This window comes from Calypte anna, chromosome W, assembly GCF_003957555.1.
Source record: "Calypte anna isolate BGI_N300 chromosome W, bCalAnn1_v1.p, whole genome shotgun sequence".
NCBI classification, from domain to species: Eukaryota; Metazoa; Chordata; class Aves; order Apodiformes; family Trochilidae; genus Calypte; species Calypte anna.
In genome coordinates this window covers 25,065,760-25,089,447 of record NC_044276.1, presented here as the reverse complement: position 1 = coordinate 25,089,447, position 23,688 = coordinate 25,065,760, and the positions used below count along the sequence as shown (strand labels likewise).

The 23,688-nt window shown below is 46.8% G+C and overlaps 1 protein-coding gene across 1 annotated transcript; it reads left to right on the top strand.

Annotated features, from left to right (window-relative positions):
* Nucleotides 1-4,465: 4,465 nt before the first annotated feature.
* Nucleotides 4,466-22,289, top strand: LOC115600143 (spindle and kinetochore-associated protein 1-like). The gene is made up of 6 exons (XM_030468377.1): nucleotides 4,466-4,553; nucleotides 4,936-5,060; nucleotides 5,500-5,591; nucleotides 7,803-7,940; nucleotides 16,791-16,960; nucleotides 21,880-22,289. The coding sequence occupies exons 1-6, from the start codon at nucleotides 4,466-4,468 to the stop codon at nucleotides 22,026-22,028; spliced, it is 762 nt and encodes a 253-aa protein (XP_030324237.1). The 3' UTR covers nucleotides 22,029-22,289.
* The last annotated feature ends 1,399 nt before the right edge of the window (nucleotides 22,290-23,688 follow it).

Here is a 23,688-nt window from a genome sequence, read left to right as displayed (position 1 = left end):
TTTTATGTGGCACCAGCTGGTGTGAAAGGCTCCAGAAAGAATCTTCCTTAGGCAGTTCTTTCCTCTGTCCCACAAGCTCGCAGGAGAAATGTTCTTTTTAATCACTAAACTGAGACTGCAGGAAGGGTTTCAGCTGTCTGCATGCACCTCAGATCATTCCCATGGCGTGCTTAAAACAGCGGAAGAAAGTTTTGAATGTCAAGCTCAGATATTCTGCATAAGCACAAGGAGTTAGAATACAATTTCTCTGTATCTGATGGTGTTTCTAGTATTTTTAATTTTTAAAAAATCCTCCTTATGGCTGTATGTTGTAACTCACTTCACTGCAGAGGTTCTTAAGAGCTGTTTAGAACCTGAAACTTGTTTTAAAGCAGCTAGCAAATGTGAACAGCTCCAGGCTAGGAGGGGATGTGTTCAGGGGCTTGGGACATCTCTGGCTTGCTGGTTTTTGTTTGTTTTTTCTTTTTTAATTATTTGTCATTTAAGATTGCTTATGAAGTAAGGCTTTTAGATTCCTTCTCTTTTTGCTGATGCTTTGTCTGCAGGACAATCTGTTTCTCATTTCTTTAGGGTTTTTTGGCTCTTTTTAGAGCTGGCATGTGGGAAGGGAACTCCAAGCTCTTCTTTGTTACGACATCATGGAAATCCAAGGGTGTATTTATTTCTTTTTTTTCTTTGGAGAGATAAGCAAGGAACCTTTGTAACTGGAGCTAAACAGAAGGAGTTTGGGGTAAATGTAAGCTTTTTATCTTACCCCCCCTTTCCAAGAAGAAAGCCATGGTTGGCAATGATGTTTTCCCCACCAGGACGAGTCTGTCGCTGAAAAGCGACTTTTAATTTTTATTTATCGACTGCTGAGCACCGAAATAAACCGAATTTATACAACCTATTAACATCTGTTGGCTCGGCTTTGCTGGTAGAATCCTGACCGCCTCTGCTCCGCTGCTCTGAGGCGAAATCCCCTCAGCAGCCCCGGCCCCGCAGCGGCGGGAAAACCTTTCCCTCAGGTTCGGAGAGCCCGGTCCATAAGCAGGGAGGAGCCGGATCCCTGAGGTTCGGGGAGCCCGGTCCATAAGCAGGGAGGAGCCGGATCCCTGAGGTTCGGGGAGCCCGGTCCATAAGCAGGGAGGAGCCGGATCCCTGAGGTTCGGGGAGCCCGGCCCATGAGCGGGAGGAAGGCGGTTCCCTCAAGGGCTTCAGCCCCCGTCCATGGGCGGAGAGAAGCCGGTTCCCTCAGGTTCAGGGAGCCCGGTCCGTGGGCAGGGAGGAGCCGGTTCCCTCAGGTTCGGGGAGCCCGGTCCATGGGCAGAAAGGCGGTTCCCTCAGGTTCAGGGAGCCCGGTCCATAGGCGGAGAGAAGCCAGTTCCCTCAGGTTCGGGGAGCCCGGTCCATAGGCACAGGGGAGCCAGTTTCCTCAGGTTCGGGGAGCCCGGTCCATGGGCAAGGAGGAAGGCGGTCCCCTGAGGTTCGGGGAGCCCGGTCCATGGGCGGGAGGAAGGTGGTCCCCTGAGGTGCGAGAAGGCGGTTCCCTCAGGTTCGGGGAGCCCGGTCCATGGGCAGAAAGGAAGGCGGTTCCCTCAGGTTCAGGGAGCCTGGTCCATGGGCGGGAGGAAGGCGGATCCCTCAGGTTCGGGGAGCCCAGTCCGTGGGCAGGGAGGAGCCGATTCCCTCAGGTTCCGGGAGCCCGATCCATGGGCGGGAAGAAGGCGGTCCCCTGAAGTACGAGAAGGCGGTTCCCTCAGGTTCGGGGAGCCCGGTCCATGATCGGGTAGGAGTCAGTTCCCTCAGGTTCCGGGAGCCCGAGCCATGGGCGGGAGGAAGGCGGTCCCCTGAGGTACGAGAAGGCGGTTCCCACAGGTTCGGGGAGTCCGGTCCGTGTGCAGGGAGGAGCCGGTTCCCTGAGGTTCGGGGAGCCCGATCCCTGGAAGGGAGGAAGGCGGATCCCTGAGGTTCGGGGAGCCCGATCCCTGGAAGGGAGGAAGGCGGATCCCTGAGGTTCGGGGAGCCCGGTCCATAGGCAGGGAAGAGCCGGTTCCCTCAGGTTCGGGGAGCCCGGTCCATAGGCAGGGAAGAGCCGGTTCCCTCAGGTTCGGGGAGCCCGGTCCGTGGGCGGGAGGAAGGCGGATCCCTGAGGTTCGGGGAGCCCGGTCCGTGGGCAGGGAGGAAGGCGGATCCCTGAGGTTCGGGGAGCCCGGTCCGTGGGCAGGGAGGAAGGCGGATCCCTGAGGTTCGGGGAGCCCGGTCCGTGGGCGGGAGGAGTCGGTCCCCCTTCCCCGCCCCTCTCCGCCCCTTCCCGCCCTCCTTCTCCCGGGCGCCTGCGCACCCTAACGGTCGGCGGAGCGCGGCGGGTTTGAACTGGAGCTGCAGCGGGGCCTTTCGGAGCTTCTCTTCCTGCGGGAAACAGCTTCTTTTCCTGCGATAAACAGCTTCTCTCCTCCCCGCTCTCAGCGGGTTGTTGGCTCCGGTGCTGCTGAGGGTGAGAGAGGAGGAGCTGGGGGGGAGGAAACTCCTGACATCACCACCTAGGCAGTGGGGCGTAAAGGGAGGGTGAGGGGGGTAACGGTGTCTCCTGAGGTACGGAAGGTGTGGGAAGGGATAAATCCTTATTTAATGCGTTGTAAAGGTAGTTCAGCCGGCCTGGGGGTTGGTGGTGCTTTAAAAAGAAAAGAAAAGCTTTGTTTTCAGGTGCGAGGTGACCACCGGAGGCAGCGAGCTCTGTGCGGTGGGGGTTGGTTACCCTGCGCTTCAGCAATGGGTTTTTATCAATTATTTTCTCTACTAGAATTAGTAATAATGCTTATTCAAGAGTAACCGAGAAGAAAGGCTCTGAGGAGACCTTATTGTGGCCTTCCTGTATCTGAAGGGGTTACAAGAAAGCTGCTGAAGGACTTTTTTAGATCTTGGGTTCAGGTAGGAACAGGGGAAATGGATTCAAACTGAAGGTGGGGAGATCCAGATTGGAAGTTAGGAAGAAGTTCTTCACCATGAGGATGGTGAGACTCTGGAAAACCCTGGGGTGGAAGCCTGGAAGTTTTTAAGGCTAGGCTGGATGGAGCTCTGAGCAAGCTGAGCTGGTGGGAGGTTGGCACTAGATGATCTTAAAGGTCCCTTCCAACCCTGACAATTCTATGATTCTACATACAATGCTATATTTTTGTGTCTCTGTACTCTACAAGCAAGCAAGCACACATTTTTGTTTGTTTAATTACTGGCATTATTAAAAACCCTATCTCTAAATCTTGATCATCTGATCCAATCTCCCTGGGAGAGCCTCACAGCACTGCTTTGTATAAACGAGGTTATTTTTTCTTTATTGCAGTAAATTGCCATCTTCTTCACCTTAATTTAGTAAAGAAATAACCTGTTTCATGAGGAATTGCACTGATGTTTCATAGAATCATAAAAACATAGAATGGGCTGGGTTGGAAGGGAGCTCAGAGCTCATCAAGTCCAACCCTTGATCCACTCCCCCCGTGGTTCCCAGCCCATGGCACTGAGTGCCACATCCAGGTTCTTTGGAAATAGCTCCAGACACGGAGAATCCACTACTTCCCTGGGCAGCCCATTCCAAGGTCTGATCACCCTCTCCAGAAAGAAATTCTTTCTCATCTCCAACCTAAACCTCCCCTGGCACAACTTGAGACCCTTTGTGCCCTCTTGTCTTGCTGAGAGTTGCCTGGGAAAAGAGCCCAACCCCCCCCCGGCTCCAACCTCCTTTCAGGGAATTGGAGAGAGTGATGAGGTCTTCCTTGAGCCTTCTCTTCTTTAGGCTGAACACCCCCAGCTCCCTCAGCCTCTCCTCACAGGATCTGTGCTCGAGTCCCTTCACCAGCCTGGTTGCCCTCCTTTGGACCTGCTCCAGCACCTCAATATCCTTCCTGAACTGGGGGGCCCAGAACTGGACACAGGACTCAAGCTGTGGCCTCACCAGAGCTGAGCACAGGGGCAGAATCCCTTCCCTGGACCTGCTGGCCACGCTCTTCCTCAGCCAGCCCAGGATGCCATTGGCCTTCTTGGCCACCTGGGCACACTGCTGCCTCCTCTTCAGCTTCCTGGCAAGCCAGACTCCCAGCTCCCTTTCTGCCTGGCTGCTCTCAGCCACTCTGTCCCCAGCCTGGAGCTCCCCATGGGGTTGTTGTGGCCAAAGTGCAGGACCCAGCACTTGGCCGTGTTGAACCTCATCCCGCTGGAATCAGCCCAGTTTCACTGCATTTATCTTCAGAGTTCAGGGAAATTGCCTTGTCTAATGCCAGTCACTTTGTGCTTCTCTTCTTTCCAGTTTAGTAAAATAACAGGTAGTTACTACATTTACTCCTTCATTTAAGTTCCCTTTGCTTCTTTGACAGCTCAGGGTCCTTCTTAAAGATTCTGGTTGTGTGCTCAGTGTTTGCAGCTTAGGGCTTTCTTAAATAACTTAATTCTTTTTTGTTTGTTTTTTTCCCCTCACTTTGACAATAGAGAGGTAATGGCATCCTCAGACCTGGAAGATTTGGGCCTTCACATCAACACAAAGATTTCAACTATTAAAAGGACTCTTCAGTTAAGGAACATAGGTAAAAGAAATTTAAGAGTGGGCTTTTGGTTTGCACCCCAAAAATGGGAATGCTCTGATTAGACAGGGAATGTAACATGAAGTGGAAATCAAGTTAAATACAGAGAACATAAAAGTGATCAAAGATGGCAAAGTGAGGGCATTATCAGGGAACCAGGTGCCAAGCAGAGAACATAGGCTAAGGGGAAGTTTTTCCTGGAGCAACTTTGAAGTTCTTTGGTTGTGTGGAGTAGGAGGTTGGCAGTAAGTATTGCTGCTTCTCCTGGGAAGATATGGTGGGAAAACACAGGGTTAATAGGGAATCACTGCTTGGGGAGGGGAAGGAAATGGGATTTTGGTTTTCTGTTGGAGATTTTTTTGTCTTAAGGTCCTCTCTTTGACAGGTCAAGAGCCATCCCTCAAATCTATGCTCTGTAAAATAGGGCAGGAGATGATTCTCTTGCATGATCTCCTGAATAAAATGGAAACTGGGGTTCAACAGCAAGAAAAACTGAAGAACTTGCTAAAAGTAATATTTTTTTCTGTTCATATATTGCTGAACTATTCAAAGGAATCTTTGCTAAGTGTGTAGTTGTTCTTTTGTAGAGTATTGATCTCTTGTTCTTTCCTGTGCTATCATGTGTTAAGTCTTATTCAGGGAATTTAGATGAGTTTCCTGCTCTATCTTTTCTTCATCACCACCACCATTCCCCTGTCCAAACCTAGGGTATATTGTTAAAGATTTACTTCTTGCCTGCTTAAATTTCTGAAAATTCCTAAGTACTTAAAAAACTTAATTTTTTTCACTCTTAGCTTTGTTTTTTCTGGGCTTTGCTCATTGCTCTTGGGAAATGATAGAGTGAAAGGGTTAGGATGGTGGGGAGAGAGCAGAAAACACCTCTAATAGTGAACTTATCTTACTTGACATAAAGTTTCAGATTTCTCATGAAGTCCAACGTTCATTTCAGGAGCTCCAGAAGTCTGCTGAGAGGGAGCAAAATGAAGCACAGCATCTCTATGAAAATATTCCTCCCTACCTGCCTAAACCAACTCGGAGCTGGTAAGTGGTCTCCTACTGCTTTACTCCTTTTAACTCTAAACTTTTGGGAGTCAAGTTTGGGGTTTTTTTGTTGTTTTTTTTTTTGTTTGCTCTTAACTCTCCATTACCAGCACCCTAACAAATCCCTGAGGTAAATCCTATAAAATACCAGGCTGGTATTTTATAAATGTGCCTCTTGATCCTTTTCAGTTGCTTTTTCAGTTTAGATGTTGCAGGTTTTTGTGTGTGAAGGAGTGGAAGTTCTTCAGAAATTATCACTGAGGTTCTGCCTTCCTTTTGTAACTTTTTTTTGTTTGTTTTAGGAAAAAAATCTTTGTCCTGAATTTCCATTAGCTCCTGGGAATTCTGTAGGTGCAAACAAGGCTTGTTTCTGACTGATGTCAGAAGGATTCTTTGGGATTTTGGTTTCCCTTCCAGTTTTTTTGTGTTTTGATTAAGAAGTTAAGTGTGGTGCAAGCTTAGCTGCTCCTTCCCTATCTAGACAGAACCACCCCTGTAAAAATAAGACAGTTTTTGTCATTTTCAACAAATTATGCTCTACCAGTTGATGATTTTGGTTCTGTCACTGTCAGTTTGTGGTGGTGGTTTTTCCTGAGGAGTCACACATTAGTTGATAAGGCTTCTTGTCCAAACACCCTTTCTCCTCAACAACTCCTGCTTTCAGCTATTGTTTCTCTCCATGTTCTTGGCTTTGATGTTCCTGTTAGCCAGAGGAATGGCACAGAAATAAAAAACAAGTTTCCATCTTAAGCCCTTTTGTGTTCCAGGTGTTTACTAAGCGAGCAGTTTCTCACAGCACCAACCCCAGGTTTTGAATACAAGCTTGTGTCTTTGTATTTATCCTTCTTATTCCAAACCCACCACCAAATACCCCAAGTCCAAACTGGTTTGGGTTGGAAGGGAGCTTAAATCCCATCCATTCCCAACCCCTTTCCATGGGCAGGGACACCTCCCACCAGCCCAGGTTGCTCCAAGCCCCATCCAACCTGACCTGAGACACTGCCAGGGATGGGGCAGCCACAGCTTCTCTAGGAAACCTGGCACAGGGGCTCAGCACCCTCATAACAAAGAATTTCCTCCTAATCTCATTCCCTTTCCCTCCTGTCGCTGAGCAGCCACTTTGGGAGCCCAGCAGGTGGCACTCTCTGTCCTCTGTGCTGCTGTCACCTTGGGACACTGGGTTTGGAGAGTGTCACATCAAATCCTGGCTCTGAGTGAGGCACTGCTGTGCAGCTGGCAGGCTGCAGGTCCCTGTTTTGTGGGTCAGTTAGCTCAAAGCAGAGGATGAGTTCTTTGTGACACCTCAGCTTGGTGCTGCTTTAGTTATTTCTGTCACATGTCACAGCCCTGTGATGTCCTTGTACTCAGGTGACAGTGAATTTGGCCAAGTGCCTCTTCTTTGCTTCCCTGCTGATGGGCAGGAGAGGAGCAAAGTGAGTGGCTTGCCAAAAACTCAGTGTTTGAGGCTCTAAGCTGAGGAAGAGTGAATTTCTAAAAATCATACTTTAATAATCACTCAAAACAGGAAAATCTTCAGCTTTTGGGATCATGCCTAAAAAAAAAAAGTATACATTTAAAAAAAAATATTCCAGCTGATGGTGTTGAATTTCTTCTCTTCCAAAATTAATGGTTAAATCAGATCTCCCAAAAGCTGAACTTTTTTTAAGGAGCTGTGAAGTATTTTATAGAATCACAGGATGGCTGAGGCTGGAAGGGAGCTCAGAGCTCATCTCCTCCAAGCTCCCTGCCATGCCCAGGGACACCTCTCATCCAGACAAGGATGCTCCAAGCCTCATCCAACCTGGCCTTGAACACCTCCAGGGAGGGGGCAGTCACAGCTTCTCTGGGCAATCTGTTCCAGAGTCTCAGCACCCTCCTGCTGAAGAACTTCTTCCTCAGATCCAGCCTCAACCTCTTCTCCTGCACTTTCAAACCATTTCCCCTTCTCCTATGGCTGGACACTCTTGGGAAAAGTCCCTCTGCAGCCTTCCTGGAGGTTCCCTTAAGGAATTGGAAGGCAGCTCCCTTTGGGATCTGCTGCCTCCTCATCTGCCTCTCTAAAGGGGAGATGAAGACCTTTTCTTTCAGGAAAGATGGTGAATTGTGTTCATCCAACCCAAGAGATGGGTTGGAACTCAGGTCTGTGAGGAAGCAGGCTTGATAATGTTATAGCATTCACCTTACTACTACTTTTATCCTGAATATTTACAGCCTTGCGGGGCAGATTGTGAAAAGTGAAGAACAAAGCAAAGTTGTGGAACCTGAGCGTGCCAAAAAACCCCCAAAAGAGCAAAGACCCATTAAGGAAGCAGCTTTAATAACTGCAGAAGAGTTTGAAAGTGTTCCTGGGTAAGTAAATGCTGCTTTTCTTCCATCCCCTGGTGTCAGTTTGGGTGTAAAACCATTGAGTTGGGACCATTTGGAGAGCTGAGACTGACAGAATTCTTCTGAAATTTGAAGTGTTCCACAGGGTGATAGCTCCAGCTAGTTCAGATGCAATACCAGCAAACCTGAAAATAAAATTAATAGTGTTAATTAGGCTTTTATTGCTGTGTGTGTTGGGAAGATCCAATTAAAACCCAAAACCTTTTATTTCAAAAGCCACTTTAATCATATGAACAGAAATACATGAGTTAAGTGTTGGGTTCTCTTCTTGTTTGGGGGACTGACTGCTTGTTTAAATAAAAGCCACCACCTCAGAAGATGGAAGGTGTGGTTACACTTAAAACCAATATTTATCATTCTTTGTGTTTGACCTAATTATTGGTCCCTGAAAACTTCAGATCTTGACTTGTCAACTTGTGAAAAAGGAAAATAAATCAGACTTGTTAAAAGCAAGAACACCCAGTGAAATACCCCAATTTCTAGGGTAGAAAGCTGTGGGGTTTTCCCCCTCCCTTCAGGGCCTGATTAACAGAAATCCTTGTTTGAAGTCATTCACAAAGGAATAACTTAAATGACATTTTGGGGACAAGGACAAATACTTCTGCAAAAAGGCAAAAATTCTCTTGATGCCTAAGGCTCAGTTGTTGCCTAGAGTTTAGATTCCTTGGAAAAACTTGTTTCCATATGAATTTTTTCTTTCAGTTTGTGTTTTACTTGAAGCTTTCAAATCCTCTTTCCCTATAGCTTTCAAAATTGCCAGGTGAGCAGTGACCATTTTCATCCACCCAATTGCTTAAATAAAAATAAAAATGAAGAGTTAGAATGTTCATAAGAGACTCTTTTTTGGTTACTTCTTTAAAGTGCACTCTCCTGGGGTTTTTATTCTGCAGATCACCTCTAGGATTTGGTGGGATTTTAATTTGGGAAAGGGAAAAAACCAGGAGCATGGAAATGTTTGATCTCTGGTAGGGTGAAAGAAAGAGACACAATTCCAGCCAAATGTTGTTTTAACTTCCAGTTCAAGCTCATCTTCCCTGATAACTTCTTGAAGTGCTTCATTACCCTTGGAAGGGGAAGGTTTTCCACTGCTCTTTGTGGGTGGGGACAGATTCATCAGTGGTTTATACAAAATTTGCATCTTAGACTGCTCATGGGACTGCCAGAAATATTTTAATTCAGACAGGAGGAGCATGTTTGTTCTTTTGGGGGAAGATTTGCATGAATTAAATAGGTCTATTAACCAACCAGGGTTTTTTTTTCCTGTTGCCTTTCATGTTCTATTTCATCAAACCCAAGCAGTGGCTGTTTTGTCACCCCAATTTTTTCCACACCAAAGCTACTCTAGAAGAATGAAAATGAGGTTCATATCTCAGTGCTCCAGGTTCTGATGTGTTGAGGTCTCTTTATACCTTCCAAGGGATACTTTGCAGTTCTGGGTTAACAGATTGGTGATTTCTACATCTCGTTACACACGTTTTAACTTGATTGGCTACAAAATCTTTAGCAACAATTAACTAACAAAGCTTATCTTTCACACATTCGAGCTTCTTTGTGGATGTTGCTATCGTGCCGAGTCCCTTAATCTAATCGTCTTGCTTACTCCTTAACCTTCGAGTGTTCTAACGTACTGTTCCTTGTGGTTACAAAATATGCTTTAAGCAGCACTGTCCTTGTACATAGCCCAAAGCTTATGTTGAAATTATCAGCAATTGTTCGGTGCTGACAGTCTGAGGCTGTACTGCTTCAATCCACTACTTCCCTGGGCAGCCCATTCTAAGGTCTGATCACCCTCTCCAGAAAGAAATTCTTTCTCATCTCCAACCTAAACCTCCCCTGGCACAACTTGAGACCCTTTGTGCCCTCTTGTCTTGCTGAGAGTTGCCTGGGAAAAGAGCCCAACCCCCCCCTGGCTCCAACCTCCTTTCAGGGAGTTGGAGAGTGATGAGGTCTCCCCTGAGCCTCCTCCAGCCTCAACACCCCCAGCTCCCTCAGCCCTTCCTCCCAGGAATTCTGCTGGATCCCTTCCCAGCCTCCTTGCTCTTCTCTGCACCTGCTCCAGCACCTCAAGCTCCTTCCTGAACTTCCTGAGGGGCCCAGAACTGGACACAGGACTCAAGCTGTGGCCTCCCCAGGGCTGAGCACAGGGGCAGAATCCCTTCCCTGGGCCTGCTGGCCACGCTCTTCCTGAGCCAGCCCAGGATGCCATTGGCCTTCTTGGCCACCTGGGCACACTGCTGCCTCCTCTTCAGCTTCCTGGCAAGCCAGACTCCCAGCTCCCTTGCTGCAACCATTCCCTGCCCAGCCTGGAGCTCCCCATGGGCTTCTTGTGGCCAAAGTGCAGGACCCGGCCCTTGGAATCTTCAACCTCATCCCCTTGGGATCAGCCCAACTCTCCAGTCTCTCCAGGTCCCTCTGCAGAGCCCTCCTGCCTTCCAGCTGATCCACACTTCTCCCCAGCTTAGTGTCAGCTGGGAATTTGCTGAGGATGGACTCAATCCCCTCCTCTAAATCCTCCCTCAAGATATTAAACAGCACTGGGCCCAACACTGATCCCTGGGGGACACCACTAGTGACCGGAATGACCAGTGACAGCACAAGAAGGGCTGAAGCTTCTTCAGTGACTTCATTAGAGCTCTGGAGCAGGACAGACTGGGTTCAAGTGCAGATACAGAGTACTTGGATCAAAGAAAATCCCCTTGCCCATTAAGGAACTTGCAAATTACCTCAGCCTTCCAATCTGTTGCAGAAAGACACTTTCTTTTTGGGAGGGAGAAAAAGGAAATAGCACACTAGATGTCTCAGTTCACACCAGATTCAAGGCAAAAGGAGGCTGCTTGCTTTATTCTGTGTCAAAACTTCTCACTGCTTAGGATATTTTTAGAATTAGCACATTCATGCTAAGTCTCTGAAGTCTCAGAAGATGTTAACTTGAGGGAAATACAGAGTTCTTTTAACCTCAGCATGTTGGAGAGGGAGCAAGGGCTGGCCAGGAGGTTTATCTCTTTTCCCAGTGTTGTGATATCACTCATTTCTTTAAAGAACACAGCACTGTGCTTTGGTTTTCATACCTATGGAAAAAAAAATTGTTTGAAAAGGGCTTCTGTGGATTAAAAAACCAAATTGGGTCACTTGTTTTTAAAAAAACTCTTGAATGTTTTTGCTTTTGGTGGAGTGAAGCAGATTTGAAAGTTATTTTCAATTTAAAATTTATGATTTTGGAATTTCTCAACTGTAGATTTTGGGTTTTAGATCAGTGTAATGGCTGAAATAAATGTCAGCACTTAAGGGTTTGCTAGCCATGGCTGGATAGAATCATAGAATCATAGAATCATAGAATGGGCTGGATTGGAAGGGAGCTCAGAGCTCATCAAGTCCAACCCTTGATCCACTCCCCCCGTGGTTCCCAGCCCATGGCACTGAGTGCCACATCCAGGCTCTTTTGAAAGATCTCCAGACACGGAGAATCCACTACTTCCCTGGGCAGCCCATTCCAAGGTCTGATCACCCTCTCCAGAAAGAAATTCTTTCTCATCTCCAACCTAAACCTCCCCTGGCACAACTTGAGACCCTTTGTGCCCTCTTGTCTTGCTGAGAGTTGCCTGGGAAAAGAGCCCAACCCCCCCTGGCTCCAACCTCCTTTCAGGGAGTTGGAGAGAGTGATGAGGTCTCCCCTGAGCCTCCTCCTCTTTAGGCTGAACACCCCCAGCTCCCTCAGCCTCTCCTTATAGGGTCTGTGCTCAAGTCCCTTCACCAGCCTGGTTGACCTCTTTGGACCTGCTCCAGCACCTCAAGCTCCTTCCTGAGGGGCCCAGAACTGGACACAGGACTCAAGCTGTGGCCTCCCCAGGGCTGAGCACAGGGGCAGAATCCCTTCCCTGAACCTGCTGGCCATGCTCTTCCTCAGCCAGCCCAGGATGCCATTGGCCTTCTTGGCCACCTGGGCACACTGCTGCCTCCTCTTCAGCTTCCTGGCAAGCCAGACTCCCAGCTCCCTTGCTGCAACCACTCCCTGCCCAGCCTGGAGCTCCCCATGGGGTTGTTGTGGCCAAAGTGCAGGACCTGGCACTTGGCCGTGTTAAACCTCATCCCATTGGAATCAGCCCAACTCTCCAGTCTCTCCAGGTCCCTCTGCAGAGCCCTCCTGCCTTCCAGCTGATCCACACTTCCCCCCAGCTTAGTGTCAGCTGGGAATTTGCTGAGGATGGACTCAATCCCCTCCTCTAAATCCTCCCTCAAGATATTAAACAGCACTGGGCCCAACACTGATCCCTGGGGGACACCACTAGCGACCGGCCGCCATTTTGATGCAGCCCCGTTCAGCACCACTCTCTGGGCCCGGCCCTCCAGCCAGTTCCTAACCCAGCACAGAGTGCTCCTGGCTGAGCCATGGCCTGACAGCTTTTCCAGGAGAATCCTATGGGAGACGGTGTCAAAGGCCTTGCTGAAGTCCATAGATAGATAGAGACATGAGAAGACTCTGTGGCCAAGCTGGAGTGTTTATGACCCTCCCAGTTAGCCAAGTAAGAAAAATTCCAGTTGCTTTTGAGAGAATTCCTTTTATTCTTAAGGCATCTGTGACTCAGGTGTCTCCAGCCTCACCCAGAGCTCCTCCTCTAGTGGGAGATGTACTGCCAGGTCTTGAATGAGTGAACTTTTTGTGAACACATCTGGGGAGCTTCTTGGGTTCTTGAGGGCCTCTCAGTGAAGTTAGGTTTAGGCAACTGAATCCTGCTTCTCTCTTTGTGCTGTGGGATGAGCTGAATTCTCTTGGTTTTATTAAGCTGCCTCTCTAGTGATGGAGGAACTTAAATAGAGGTATTTTATACCCCTGGCCTTAATTTTTATGGCTCTGCCTATTCCCCCATGACCATAAATAGGGGAAGGGATGCAGAGAGAACAGCTAAATACATAAAAACTGGGTTTCAGGGGTGGTAGTGCTGCTTTTATTTTTATTATTTGATATGTGTGCCAGGAGAGCTCCCTTATAAAAAAAGCTGCGCCTCCACCTATGAATCTGGATTAATCAAAATAGCAATGAAGTTGAAAAGCTGCTGCAAACTGACAGTTTAGTCTGAAATTGGAGCAATTGCTTTTGAATTCTGGAGCTTTTATATGGCCCTTGCAGGGACTGGCTGTTAAAAAAAAACCAAAAAACCCAAGCTCCTATTTGTGGTTAGCAATTGGATAATTCCTGCCCACATTCTGGTTTGGAACCTTGAATTTCTAATTGATCAGTGAGTTGTGCTTTCAATTCTTGTCTCTTATCCAAAAAAGGAGGTTTTGTCATTCAGATTAAAAGGAGAGAAGGATTTCCTGGTCATTGATCTTTTCAGTTTTGTTCTCCTCCAGCTCTTAGCTGCCTGAAGACCTGAAGAACCCAACTCATTTTTAAAACTACACTTTTCTCACTAGAATTTTTTTTAAATCCCACACATCTGCAAACTGATACTGAGCCAACTGTTTCCTGGTGAGCAGAGGATGATTCAAGCTTACCCCAGCTTTTATTCCAGTTTTCTTTGGGCTTTTTTTATGTGTTTCTGCCCTTTTTTTTGCCTTTTTTTATGAAGGTTCAGATTTCATCTGTATATAATGGCTTCTCAGTTTCCTTTCCCTTCAGTCCAAGCCTTTACATCTCTAAACACTGAACAGCTTTACTTGCAAGTATTCCAGTGTTTTAAAATTTCCACAGCACTTTGTTTTTAGCTTCTCTGCTTCCTGTACCTCCAGGCTGTTATCAACAGAGCTTCTTATTTTTTTTATTTAGTTTTAGGAAAGTTCAGAAGAAGATGTTGGTTGTGCAGAACTGGAGCTGGACAGCTCAGGAGGTTGGATAATACATTAATTATAGAAAAGAGCACAAAAGTGGTATTTTGTAGAGAGACAAGACAACCAGGTGCCTCGAGTTGCCAAAGAGTGGGTGTGAGTCCACCTGTGCCTGGTTAGGGCAGGCCCCCTATTACCAGGGGGCCAATAAAGGTGGGACACACACCCACAGAAAGCAGCCCAGCTCACTCTTGTGTGAGACAATGGAGAAGCCAGCAGCTCGTCGAGCCTCAGGAGCAAGAGAGGCTCCTCCTGCTACATTTGGTGGAGAATGTGGGCAACAAACAGACATCTAAAGAAGCAGCAGTGGGAGGAGCTGGCAACAGGAACATTCTCCCTGATTTGAAAAAGTGCCTGGGCTAACACTCTCCCTGAAAGGTATGACGAGCAAGCTCTTTGGATTGGAAACCCCTGAGCAGAGGGAAGCCAAGATAAGGATTCTCTCTTTGGAAACCCCTGAGCAGAGGGAAGCCAGGAGGATGGAATCCCATGAGGAAGGGTTAAATCCCGTGTAATCCCATGAGGAACCAGCAAGCTCTTTGGAAACCCCTGAGCAGAGGGAAGCCAAGAGAAGAGCAGATACAGGAGGGAGAAGAACAACTCAAGTCGGAAAGGCAGAGACTTTGTGAAAAGTGCCTGGGTTGACATTGAATGGTTTGCCTAGGCTGCAACAGTATGTTTGTGTCAGTTGAAGCTAAGGTTAAATCCAGTAAGCTATAAGTGTATGTTTGTATGTGTTTTGTAAATGTTTGTAAAAATTCTGTAATCAGTGTTGTGTCAGTCAGAAAAAAAAAAAAAAAAATGTTTGTAAGCTAGGGCAAACCAGGAAAGCTTTGCTGTATAACAAAGGTTTAAATCCCGTAAGAAAAAAACAAAAAAGGGGGGGGAAATGTAGAGAGACAAGACAACCAGGTGCCTCGAGTTGCCAAAGAGTGGGTGTGAGTCCACCTGTGCCTGGTTAGGGCAGGCCCCCTATTGGGCATGAGCAAGACCAGGGGGCCAATAAAGGTGGGACACACACCCACAGAGAGAAGCTCACTCTTGTGCGAGGCAATGGAGAGACCAGCAGCTCGTCAAGCCTCAGGAGCAAGAAAGGCTCTTCCCGCTACAGTATTTCTTTAAAACAAAATGAAAGGAATGGCTATAAGAGTAAATTTTTATTATTTTAATATGAACCAAATTGTACTTTTAGGCATTTTATCTGAATTTTTCACTTGTGTCATTTTTTTTTCTGCAGAGCTTCTTGATTTTTTTCTCCATTTGTAGTCTCAGTGGCAAGCTAAGAAAAAGCAACTTTTAGTCCATTTTTGAGGGCTCCTTGTAGCTTAAGCACTGGCTTAAATTTAGCTTTTTTTCCTTAATTTAGCTTTCTAATGTTTCTGGTTTAGGTTGTTTTGGTTTTTTTTTTTTCCTTCCACACTATTAACCCACCAAGGAAACGAACAAAATGAACTCCTACATCTACTTATTAGCCCAGAGCAGAGGAAACTCTCTCTAACCAGGGATATGGTGTTCAAATAAGGTGGATGAAAAAGAAAATAGAAGCCTAGAATGTAGCAGGAGGAGCCTTTCTTGCTCCTGAGGCTCGACGAGCTGCTGGTCTCTCCATTGCCTCACACAAGAGTGAGCTGGGCTGCTTTCTGTGGGTGTGTGCCCCACCCTTATTGGCCCCCTGGTAATAGGGGGCCTGCCCTAACCAGGCACAGGTGGACTCACACCCACTCTTTGGCAACTCGAGGCACCTGGTTTATCTTATTTCTCTACATTTCCCCCCTTTTTTTTTTCTTACAGCAAAGCTTTCCTGGTTTGCCCTAGCTTACAAACATTTTAACACTGATTACAGGATACACTTATAGCTTATGGGATTTAACCCTAGCTTACAAACATACACAAACATATACTTTTCACAAAGTCTCTGCCTTTCCGACTCGAGTTGTTCTTCTCCCTCCTGTATCTGCTCTTCTCTTGACTTCCTTCTGCTCAGGGGTTTCCAAAGAGAGAATCCTTATCTTGGCTTCCCTCTGCTCAGGGGTTTCCAAAGAGCTTGCTGGTTCCTCATGGGATTACGGGATTTAACCCTTCCTCATGGGATTCCATACACGAGTTTTAACCCTTCCTCATGGGATTCCATCCTCCTGGCTTCCCTTTGCTCAGGGGTTTCCAAAGAGAGAATCCTTATCTTGGCTTCCCTCTGCTCAGGGGTTTCCAAAGAGCTTGCTGGTTCCTCATGGGATTACGGGATTTAACCCTTCCCCATGGGATTCCATCCTCCTGGCTTCCCTCTGCTCAGGGGTTTCCAAAGAGAGAATCCTTATCTTTGCTTCCCTCTGCTCAGGGGTTTCCAAAGAGAGAATCCTTATCTTGGCTTCCCTCTGCTCAGGGGTTTCCAAAGAGCTTGCTGGTTCCTCATGGGTTTCTGGTTCCTCATGGGATTACGGGTTTTAACCCTTCCTCATGGGATTCCATACACGGGTTTTAACCCTTTCTCATGGGATTCCATCCTCCTGGCTTCCCTCTGCTCAGGGGTTTCCAAAGAGAGAATCCTTATCTTGGCTTCCCTCTGCTCAGGGGTTTCCAATCCAAAGAGCTTGCTGGTTATACCTTTCAGGGAGAGTGTTAGCCCAGGCACTTTTTCAAATCAGGGAGAATGTTCCTGTTGCCAGCTCCTCCCACTGCTGCTTCTTTAGATGTCTGTTTGTTGCCCACATTCTCCACCAAATGTAGCAGGAGGAGCCTCTCTTGCTCCTGAGGCTTGAGGAGCTGCTGGCTTCTTCATTGTCTCACACAAGAGTGAGCTGAGCTGGGCTGTTTTCTGTGGGTGTGTGTCCCACCTTTATTGGCCCCCTGGTAATAGGGGGCCTGCCCTAACCAGGCACAGGTGGACTCACACCCACTCTTTGGCAACTCGAGGCACCTGGTTTATCTTGTTTCTCCACACTAGAACTTTGGTTTGTGAATTTTTTGGTCACTGATTTTTGGTTTTATTGGTAGGTACATGAAAGGCCGTTTGAGCTACGAGCAGATCAATGTAGTTGTGCAAGAGATCAACAAGGCTGTGGTGGGCAAGTACAAGATCCTGCATCAGCCTTTGAAATCTATGAGTGCCCAAGTCAGGAATCTCTACCACAGGTTTCAGGATGAGGAAACTAAGGACACAAAAGGTATTTTTTTTGGTCATATTTTTTGGTATCAAACACACAACATTTGGATATCACAGCACAATCAGAAAAAATAGCAGGCAAGCTGATGCCAGCACATGCTTTTCATGTTTTAGCCTAACTGAGAGCAGCTTATTTCCAGAAAATCATCCTGAAAAGTGTTAGAAAACCTCCTATTGTATATTCTGAGATTGAGAACAAAGGGAAAAAAAAGGTAATAATCTGCAGATTTAGCAGGAGTTGCCACAGCCTAAATCAGATTTGGGCCTGCAGAATTCCTCTCCACTACAGGGGACAAACCACACTTGAACAGGCTGGAGCAGTGGAAGTTCTGGTTCTTCCTTGATAGAAGGGGAAGAAAAAATAAGATTTATCTGCAGATCAGATTCTAGGAATGTGGATGTCTCCTTACTCTGCTGAACTGAGTATCCAGTATAAAATCCAGTCACCCTTTCTGGATAAAGTTTAGCAACAAGGAGTATTGTAAGTAAAAAGTTTTCCCTTAACTGATCTCTCTACTTTTTAGGTGTTTTCAGTGAAATCAATGTCACTTTCCTGGCATGTTGTTAGCAAAAAACTTTTGGTAGACTACACAAAGATTTAATTGGGAGTCACTGCAAGTTTTGGAAGCTCCTGGTTTGATAAACAGCTAAAAGTGCAGTCTCCAGTTTTTAAGCTAGAAGGACGTGACCTGTTAACATTTGTTCTGAGCTGGGGAATGTGGGTAATCGGTCATGCTGCAGTGGCTTCGTGGAAGAGACAGGGCTGTCTGATGATCTTAAGAAGTTTTCTCCTCTTCAAAGCACAGAGGGTGCAAAAATGCACCAAAATGCCTGCCTCTCCACTTAAAATCAAGGTTTCTTTTCCAGAGTTATGTGGCAGGGTGAATCTCTTAACATTAAAATCTCCTTGCTGACATTCCTGTGGAGTCTATAATTATTCCTGGAGGGTTGTACTGCACGTATTAAGCTTGGTGATGTCCTTAGAATCCCTTCATGTTGCCAAGTTTGGACTTAAAGCACGAAGCAAACTCGACAGGAGAACAAAGTCACCTTTACACCCACCTCTCAATTTTTGGCCTGGCAGAACAGAAGATTTTGTCCTCAGCATTTGCTGGGTGCTCCGGATCACCTTATCACAAACCTCTCACCTTGTCTTTCTTGTTGCTGATCAAGACTTGATTATTACATTTATTCTAGATTCTCAGTGCAGCTCTTCTGTAAGGGAAGAATACTGATGAGATCCCACTGCTGCCACAAGTTTTCTGTTTAATATCTTTAGTGATGATTTAGAGGAGGGGATTGAGTCCATCATCAGCAAATTCCCAGCTGACACTAAGCTGGGGGGAAGTGTGGATCAGCTGGAAGGCAGGAGGGCTCTGCAGAGGGACCTGGAGAGACTGGAGAGTTGGGCTGATCCCAAGGGGATGAGGTTGAAGATTCCAAGGGCCGGGTCCTGCACTTTGGCCACAAGAAGCCCATTGGGAGCTGGAGTGAAACGAGGCAACCAGGTGCCACTAATTACCAGTCAGTGAGCATGAGCTTGTGTTAAGCCCACCTGTGCCTGATTAGGGCAGGATGCCACTGTGCATGAGCAGGATTAGGGGAGGCCAATGAAAGCTAATCAGGCACAGGTGGGCTTAATACAAGCTCACGGACACTGCCTGGTAATTAGTGGCACCTGGTTGCCTCATTTCACTACAGGGAGCTCCAGGCTGGGCAGGGAGTGGTTGCAGCAAGGGAGTTGGGAGTCTGGCTTGCCAGGAAGCTGAAGAGGAGGCAGCAGTGTGGCCAGGTGGCCAAGAAGGCCAATGGCATCCTGGGCTGGCTGAGGAAGAGCGTGGCCAGCAGGTCCAGGGAAGGGATTCTGCCCCTGTGCTCAGCCCTGGGGAGGCCACAGCTTGAGTCCTGTGTCCAGTTCTGGGCCCCCCAGTTCAGGAAGTTGAGGAAGGAGCTTGAGGTGCTGGAGCAGGTGCAGAGAAGAGCAAGGAGGCTGGGAAGGGATCCAGCAGAATTCCTGGGAGGAAGGAAGGGTTGAGGGAGCTGGGGGTGTTGAGGCTGGAGAAGAGGAGGCTCAGGGGAGACCTCATCACTCTCTCCACCTCCCTGAAAGGAGGTTGGAGCCAGGGGGGGGTTGGGTTCTTTTCCCAGGCAACTCTCAGCAAGACAAGAGGGCACAAAGGGTCTCAAGTTGTGCCAGGGGAGGTTTAGGTTGGAGATGAGAAAGAATTTCTTTCTGGAGAGGGTGATCAGACCTTGGAATGGGCTGCCCAGGGAAGTAGTGGATTCTCCGTGCCTGGAGATCTTTCAAAAGAGCCTGGATGTGGCACTCCAGTGCCATGGGCTGGAACCACGGGGGAGTGGATCAAGGGTTGGACTTGATGATCTCTGAGCTCCCTTCCAACCCAGCCCATTCTGTGATTCTGTGATTTCTTTTGAGATGTCAGACAGAATTCAGTGTTGGCCAGGACTTTAATGCAAGCCTGCTAAAGGACTGCTGCAGTGATTGGCTTCTGACTTTTTTTGCTGCTTTTTTCTCCAGGCAAGGTTTGCTTCAAGTCTAACATCTCCTAATAATATGGAATTTAAAAAAAAAGATTTATTTGATCATTTTTAGATTATATGTTTTTAAGTGTTACTGTCCTCAGGACTATCAGATCTCTTCTAGAGATCTCCAGGCCTGGAATGCTGCCTTGGCTGCAGTGAAGGAGCCACTTTAGCAACTTGAGAAAGCTACAATAACCAGGAGATCATTTTCTGCCTGAAAGTATTTTTTTTAAGTCTGATAAAAACCCAAAGGGTTTCATTTCTTCAAATACCTGAGAGCCAATCATGATTTTCTTGTTTATTTAGGAGAGTTCAGTTAGAAAACCTGGGACATTTAGCATCTGAGTGAGTGTGTGTCTTTTGTAGAGTTTTTTTTTTTCTGTTTTGTTTTTGTTTGTTGTGCCTAATCATCTAGAAAACCTGAAGAGGCCTGGCAGGCTGTCAGGCAGTTCTTATCTGGCCAGCACAAAATGATTAAATGTCTTCATCCATTGCATTTTTCAGGATGAGGTTGTGGAGTCATTGATTTGTTTGCTTAAATTTCAGCTGTGAGTGACTCTCTGCTTAGGATTCTCACTGTTTCTCAGTCTGGGCTGATTGCCAGCTGACCTTTTCCTCTAAAAGGAGAGAAAATAAAAAAACCCTGCCTGGTTTAGCAGGGTAATCTCCCAGCCAAAAAGGTGATGCAGTTACTTTAGCTCCTTCTTTGGTGCTTGGACTTACTGTTCCCAACCAAACCAGTACCCTTGAGCCAGCTCTGGTTTTCTTCACAAACAGAAACCTGCTGGGCTGAATGGTGCTGCCCTGAATTCTGGGTGAATAGAGGAGGAAATTATCTTTTGCTCAGAATCAGGATGTTCTGATGCTCACCTCAGATAAAACACCTGCTGGAAGTGGTCTGTGGATCACCCCTGAGTTTTGTTGAGTTGTATTGTCCTGTCTCTGGAAATGGCAAGTGTTCTCTCTCCAACTCTAGTTCTATTTTAAGCAGTTATTCAGGTTTTTTTTTCTTTTCCTATTGATAGAGAAACTTTCCACTGCTCCTCTGTGTCCAAATTCAGCAGTGTTGCAAGCTCTGAGATGCTGCCTCACACATCTATGTCACCACCTCAAAACAGCACAGTGGGAAAAATAATCTGTTTTTCCCCAGCTCTGGCTGAGCAGTATTTTGGGGAGGGCAGCACAAGAAAACAGCACTCTGGGACCTTGCTTCTGGTGGCCACCACATCCTTAGATGCTCCTGCAGAGTGGAATTGCTCTCTTCAACCCCCTGAGAAGAGGTTGGAGCCAGGGTTGTTGGTCTCTTCTCCCAAGGACAAGAGGAAACAGCCTCAAGTTGTGCCAGGGGAGGTTTAGATTGGAAATGAGGGACAATTTCTTCTCCAAAAGGGTTGTCAGGGCCTGGCCCAGGCTGCCCAGGGCTTGGTGGACTTGGTGATCTTCAAGTTCTTTTCCAACCTTAATGGTGCTGAAATTTAAAGATGTAATTCAAAGAGAAAATGTTGACAGAATTACATGGGTTGGCCCCTGTAAACCTACATGGTATAAATAAAACAAATAAAAGCTTTGCTGGCAGCTTTCCAGGGAGCTTTCTCCTTATTTAAGAGGATTCTCCACAAAGAGCAAGAAGAGCTGCTCCCTCTTAGCTGAGGCGACTCTGCCTCTGCTTTACTTTAAGGGTGAAAGGAGAAGAAGGGAATTCTCTCCCTTTTTCCAAGCTAGAACACCCCCTGAGCTTGTGACTTTTCCTCATCAGACTTGGAAGTGTGATACTCCAAAAGAATATGTTCTTTCCTCTTGCTTCCTCCCCTTAAAGATAATAAATTATCTTTAACCTTCATTAGCATGCTCCTGCCTTCTGATCCTTTTCATTCTGAGGGCTTTGGGAAGATGTGTGGTTCAACCTTCTGCCATGCTACAGGAAGCATTAAATGTTCTGTCATTTGACTCCAGCTTTAATTATCTCCTCTCTGAGCATAATGTATCTCCTCTCTGAATATGAAATCCAGCTAGGGAACCTCTCCATGGAGTCCTGCAGAGTAACTCCTTCCTTCCTCCTGTCTACCTGGGGACTTTCTCATGGGAAGTCTGAAATGTTTTGAACTCCAGTCAAGGGCTTGTGTGCTCCCCAAGCTCTTTGCTAAGGAGAATTTCCTTCTCAAAGGTCGATAAGCAGTGACAAGAAGGGATGGGCTTCATGGGGAAGTTGGGAATTTTTAATTCTGGTGCTCAAATAAAACAGCACAAAGCTCCTGAGGAGGCCCCCCTACTGCTGATTGCCTTTCCTCAGCAGGTGGCAGCGTTACAAAGAGCTTTTTCTCCTTGCCAAACGGTGTCTTCCTGCCACTTCTCACAGCCCGAATCCTTCTTTGCCAGGTGAATTCTTTATCGTGGAGGCTGACATCAGGGAGTTCACTCAGCTGAAGGTGGACAAACGCTTCCACAGCATCCTCAACATCCTGCGCCACTGCCAGAGGCTCAGGGAGGTTCGCGGCTCCAGGCTCGTCCGCTACGTCGTCTGCTGAAGAGCTCCCCCTGTGCCCGAGATGCAGAAGGCAGAAAGATTCGGAGCTGCTGAGGGATTTCCTTGCCTGCAGAGAGTTTCTACCTGTGGGTGTTGCTGTTTTCTAAAAGGCAGTAGCAACAAGCACCGTGATTTGTCAGCCCTCTACCCACGGCAATAAATATCGAAGGAGCTGAGTTTTGGTTTGAAAACTGGAGAGGAATGACTGGTTTTTGGTAATTTTCCCCCCAGATTGCTCTGCCTGTGGTTCTAATCCCCTCTGAAAGTTAAAACTCCCTTCAGACCTTTTGTGTTTATGAGTTGGAGACTGTTTAAGACAACCCACAGGAAGCATTTGATGCTTTGGGGTTTTTAAATCCCTCAAACCAATTTCCAGATTTCCTTAATATTTTTTTTTCTTCTTCTAATTGCATGGTTTGGAGTTTCCTGCCTGGCTTGAACAGGAAGATCTTAGGTGGTTTTAATATTTACAGCCTGCTGAGCAGTAGCTGTGTTAGCCATGTGGTTTCCATACCTCATCATGCAGCCACCTTCTTGGGTTTTTTCCCTTCAGACCAATTCATTAGACTGAAACAATAGAGCAGAGGAGGTTTTTCAAGTGAAAATTATGACTTTCACTTGAAAAATCCTGCTCAAACCTGTCACAAGTTTTATTACAGGAGATTGCTTCCAAAGGACCTATTAGTGGAGGAATCAGTGTGATAAATATCAGCTCAGTGAGTAATCAAAACTGTTTTGATAAGAAAAACTATGGTGGTCTTCTCCTATGAGCCTCTATCTGCTGTTTCTCCCTAATATCTAACCTGAAATACTTCCTCTTGTGCCCTGTCTGTGTTAAGATGAAAATTTCATGAGCAAAGACCCTGAATGAGCTTTAAACTTTCTCAATAAGACATCCTGGTGAGTGCCCATATAATTCTAGACTCCTTTTTTTTTAAAAATATAACATACATGGTGCTTGGTATTTCTAAGGGGGAGGGTTATGATCTTTTCCTCTGGGATGTTTGAGATCCAAGCTGAGGTTTCTACTCTGCACCAAACTGGGAGCTGTTCCCATGTTCAGAGAAACAGCACAAATCCTTCTGGAGCTGTTGGTTGCTTCTCACAAAGCTGATTTGATCTTGAGTGCAGAGGTTTGGCTCCATGGATCACCAGGTCTTTTTCCTCTTTGGACCCAGCTTCACCTATTCTGCAGAATCAAGATTACATCCAGGTTTTTTTTTAACAAAAAGAAACCTCCTCAGGAAGTAGTTGCCCTGCCTTGCACCTGATATGGTTGGGGACTTGCTTCTGGTGGCACCACATCCTTAGATGCTCCTGCAGAGTGGAATTGCTCTCTTCAACCCCCTGAGAAGAGGTTGGAGCCAGGGTTGTTGGTCTCTTCTCTTATGGTTTTGACATTCCAGGTGACTCCAGACCCTCCAGCAGCTTAACTTCTCTTTTCTCCTCCACCCCTCTGACCATTCCTCTTCCCTAGAAGCATCTTGGACTATTCCAGTGTTTACAGCAGGCTGACTTCTCTTCCTCTGTGATTTACTCAGTGATTGTGCTGCTTGAGCTTGGGAAGAAGCAAAAAGAGACCCAGAAGAACCCAGAACCCCAGTGGTGTGAATAATTTGCCCTAAGGAGAGGTCTAAGGGTCCAAGACAGTCATGGAAAGC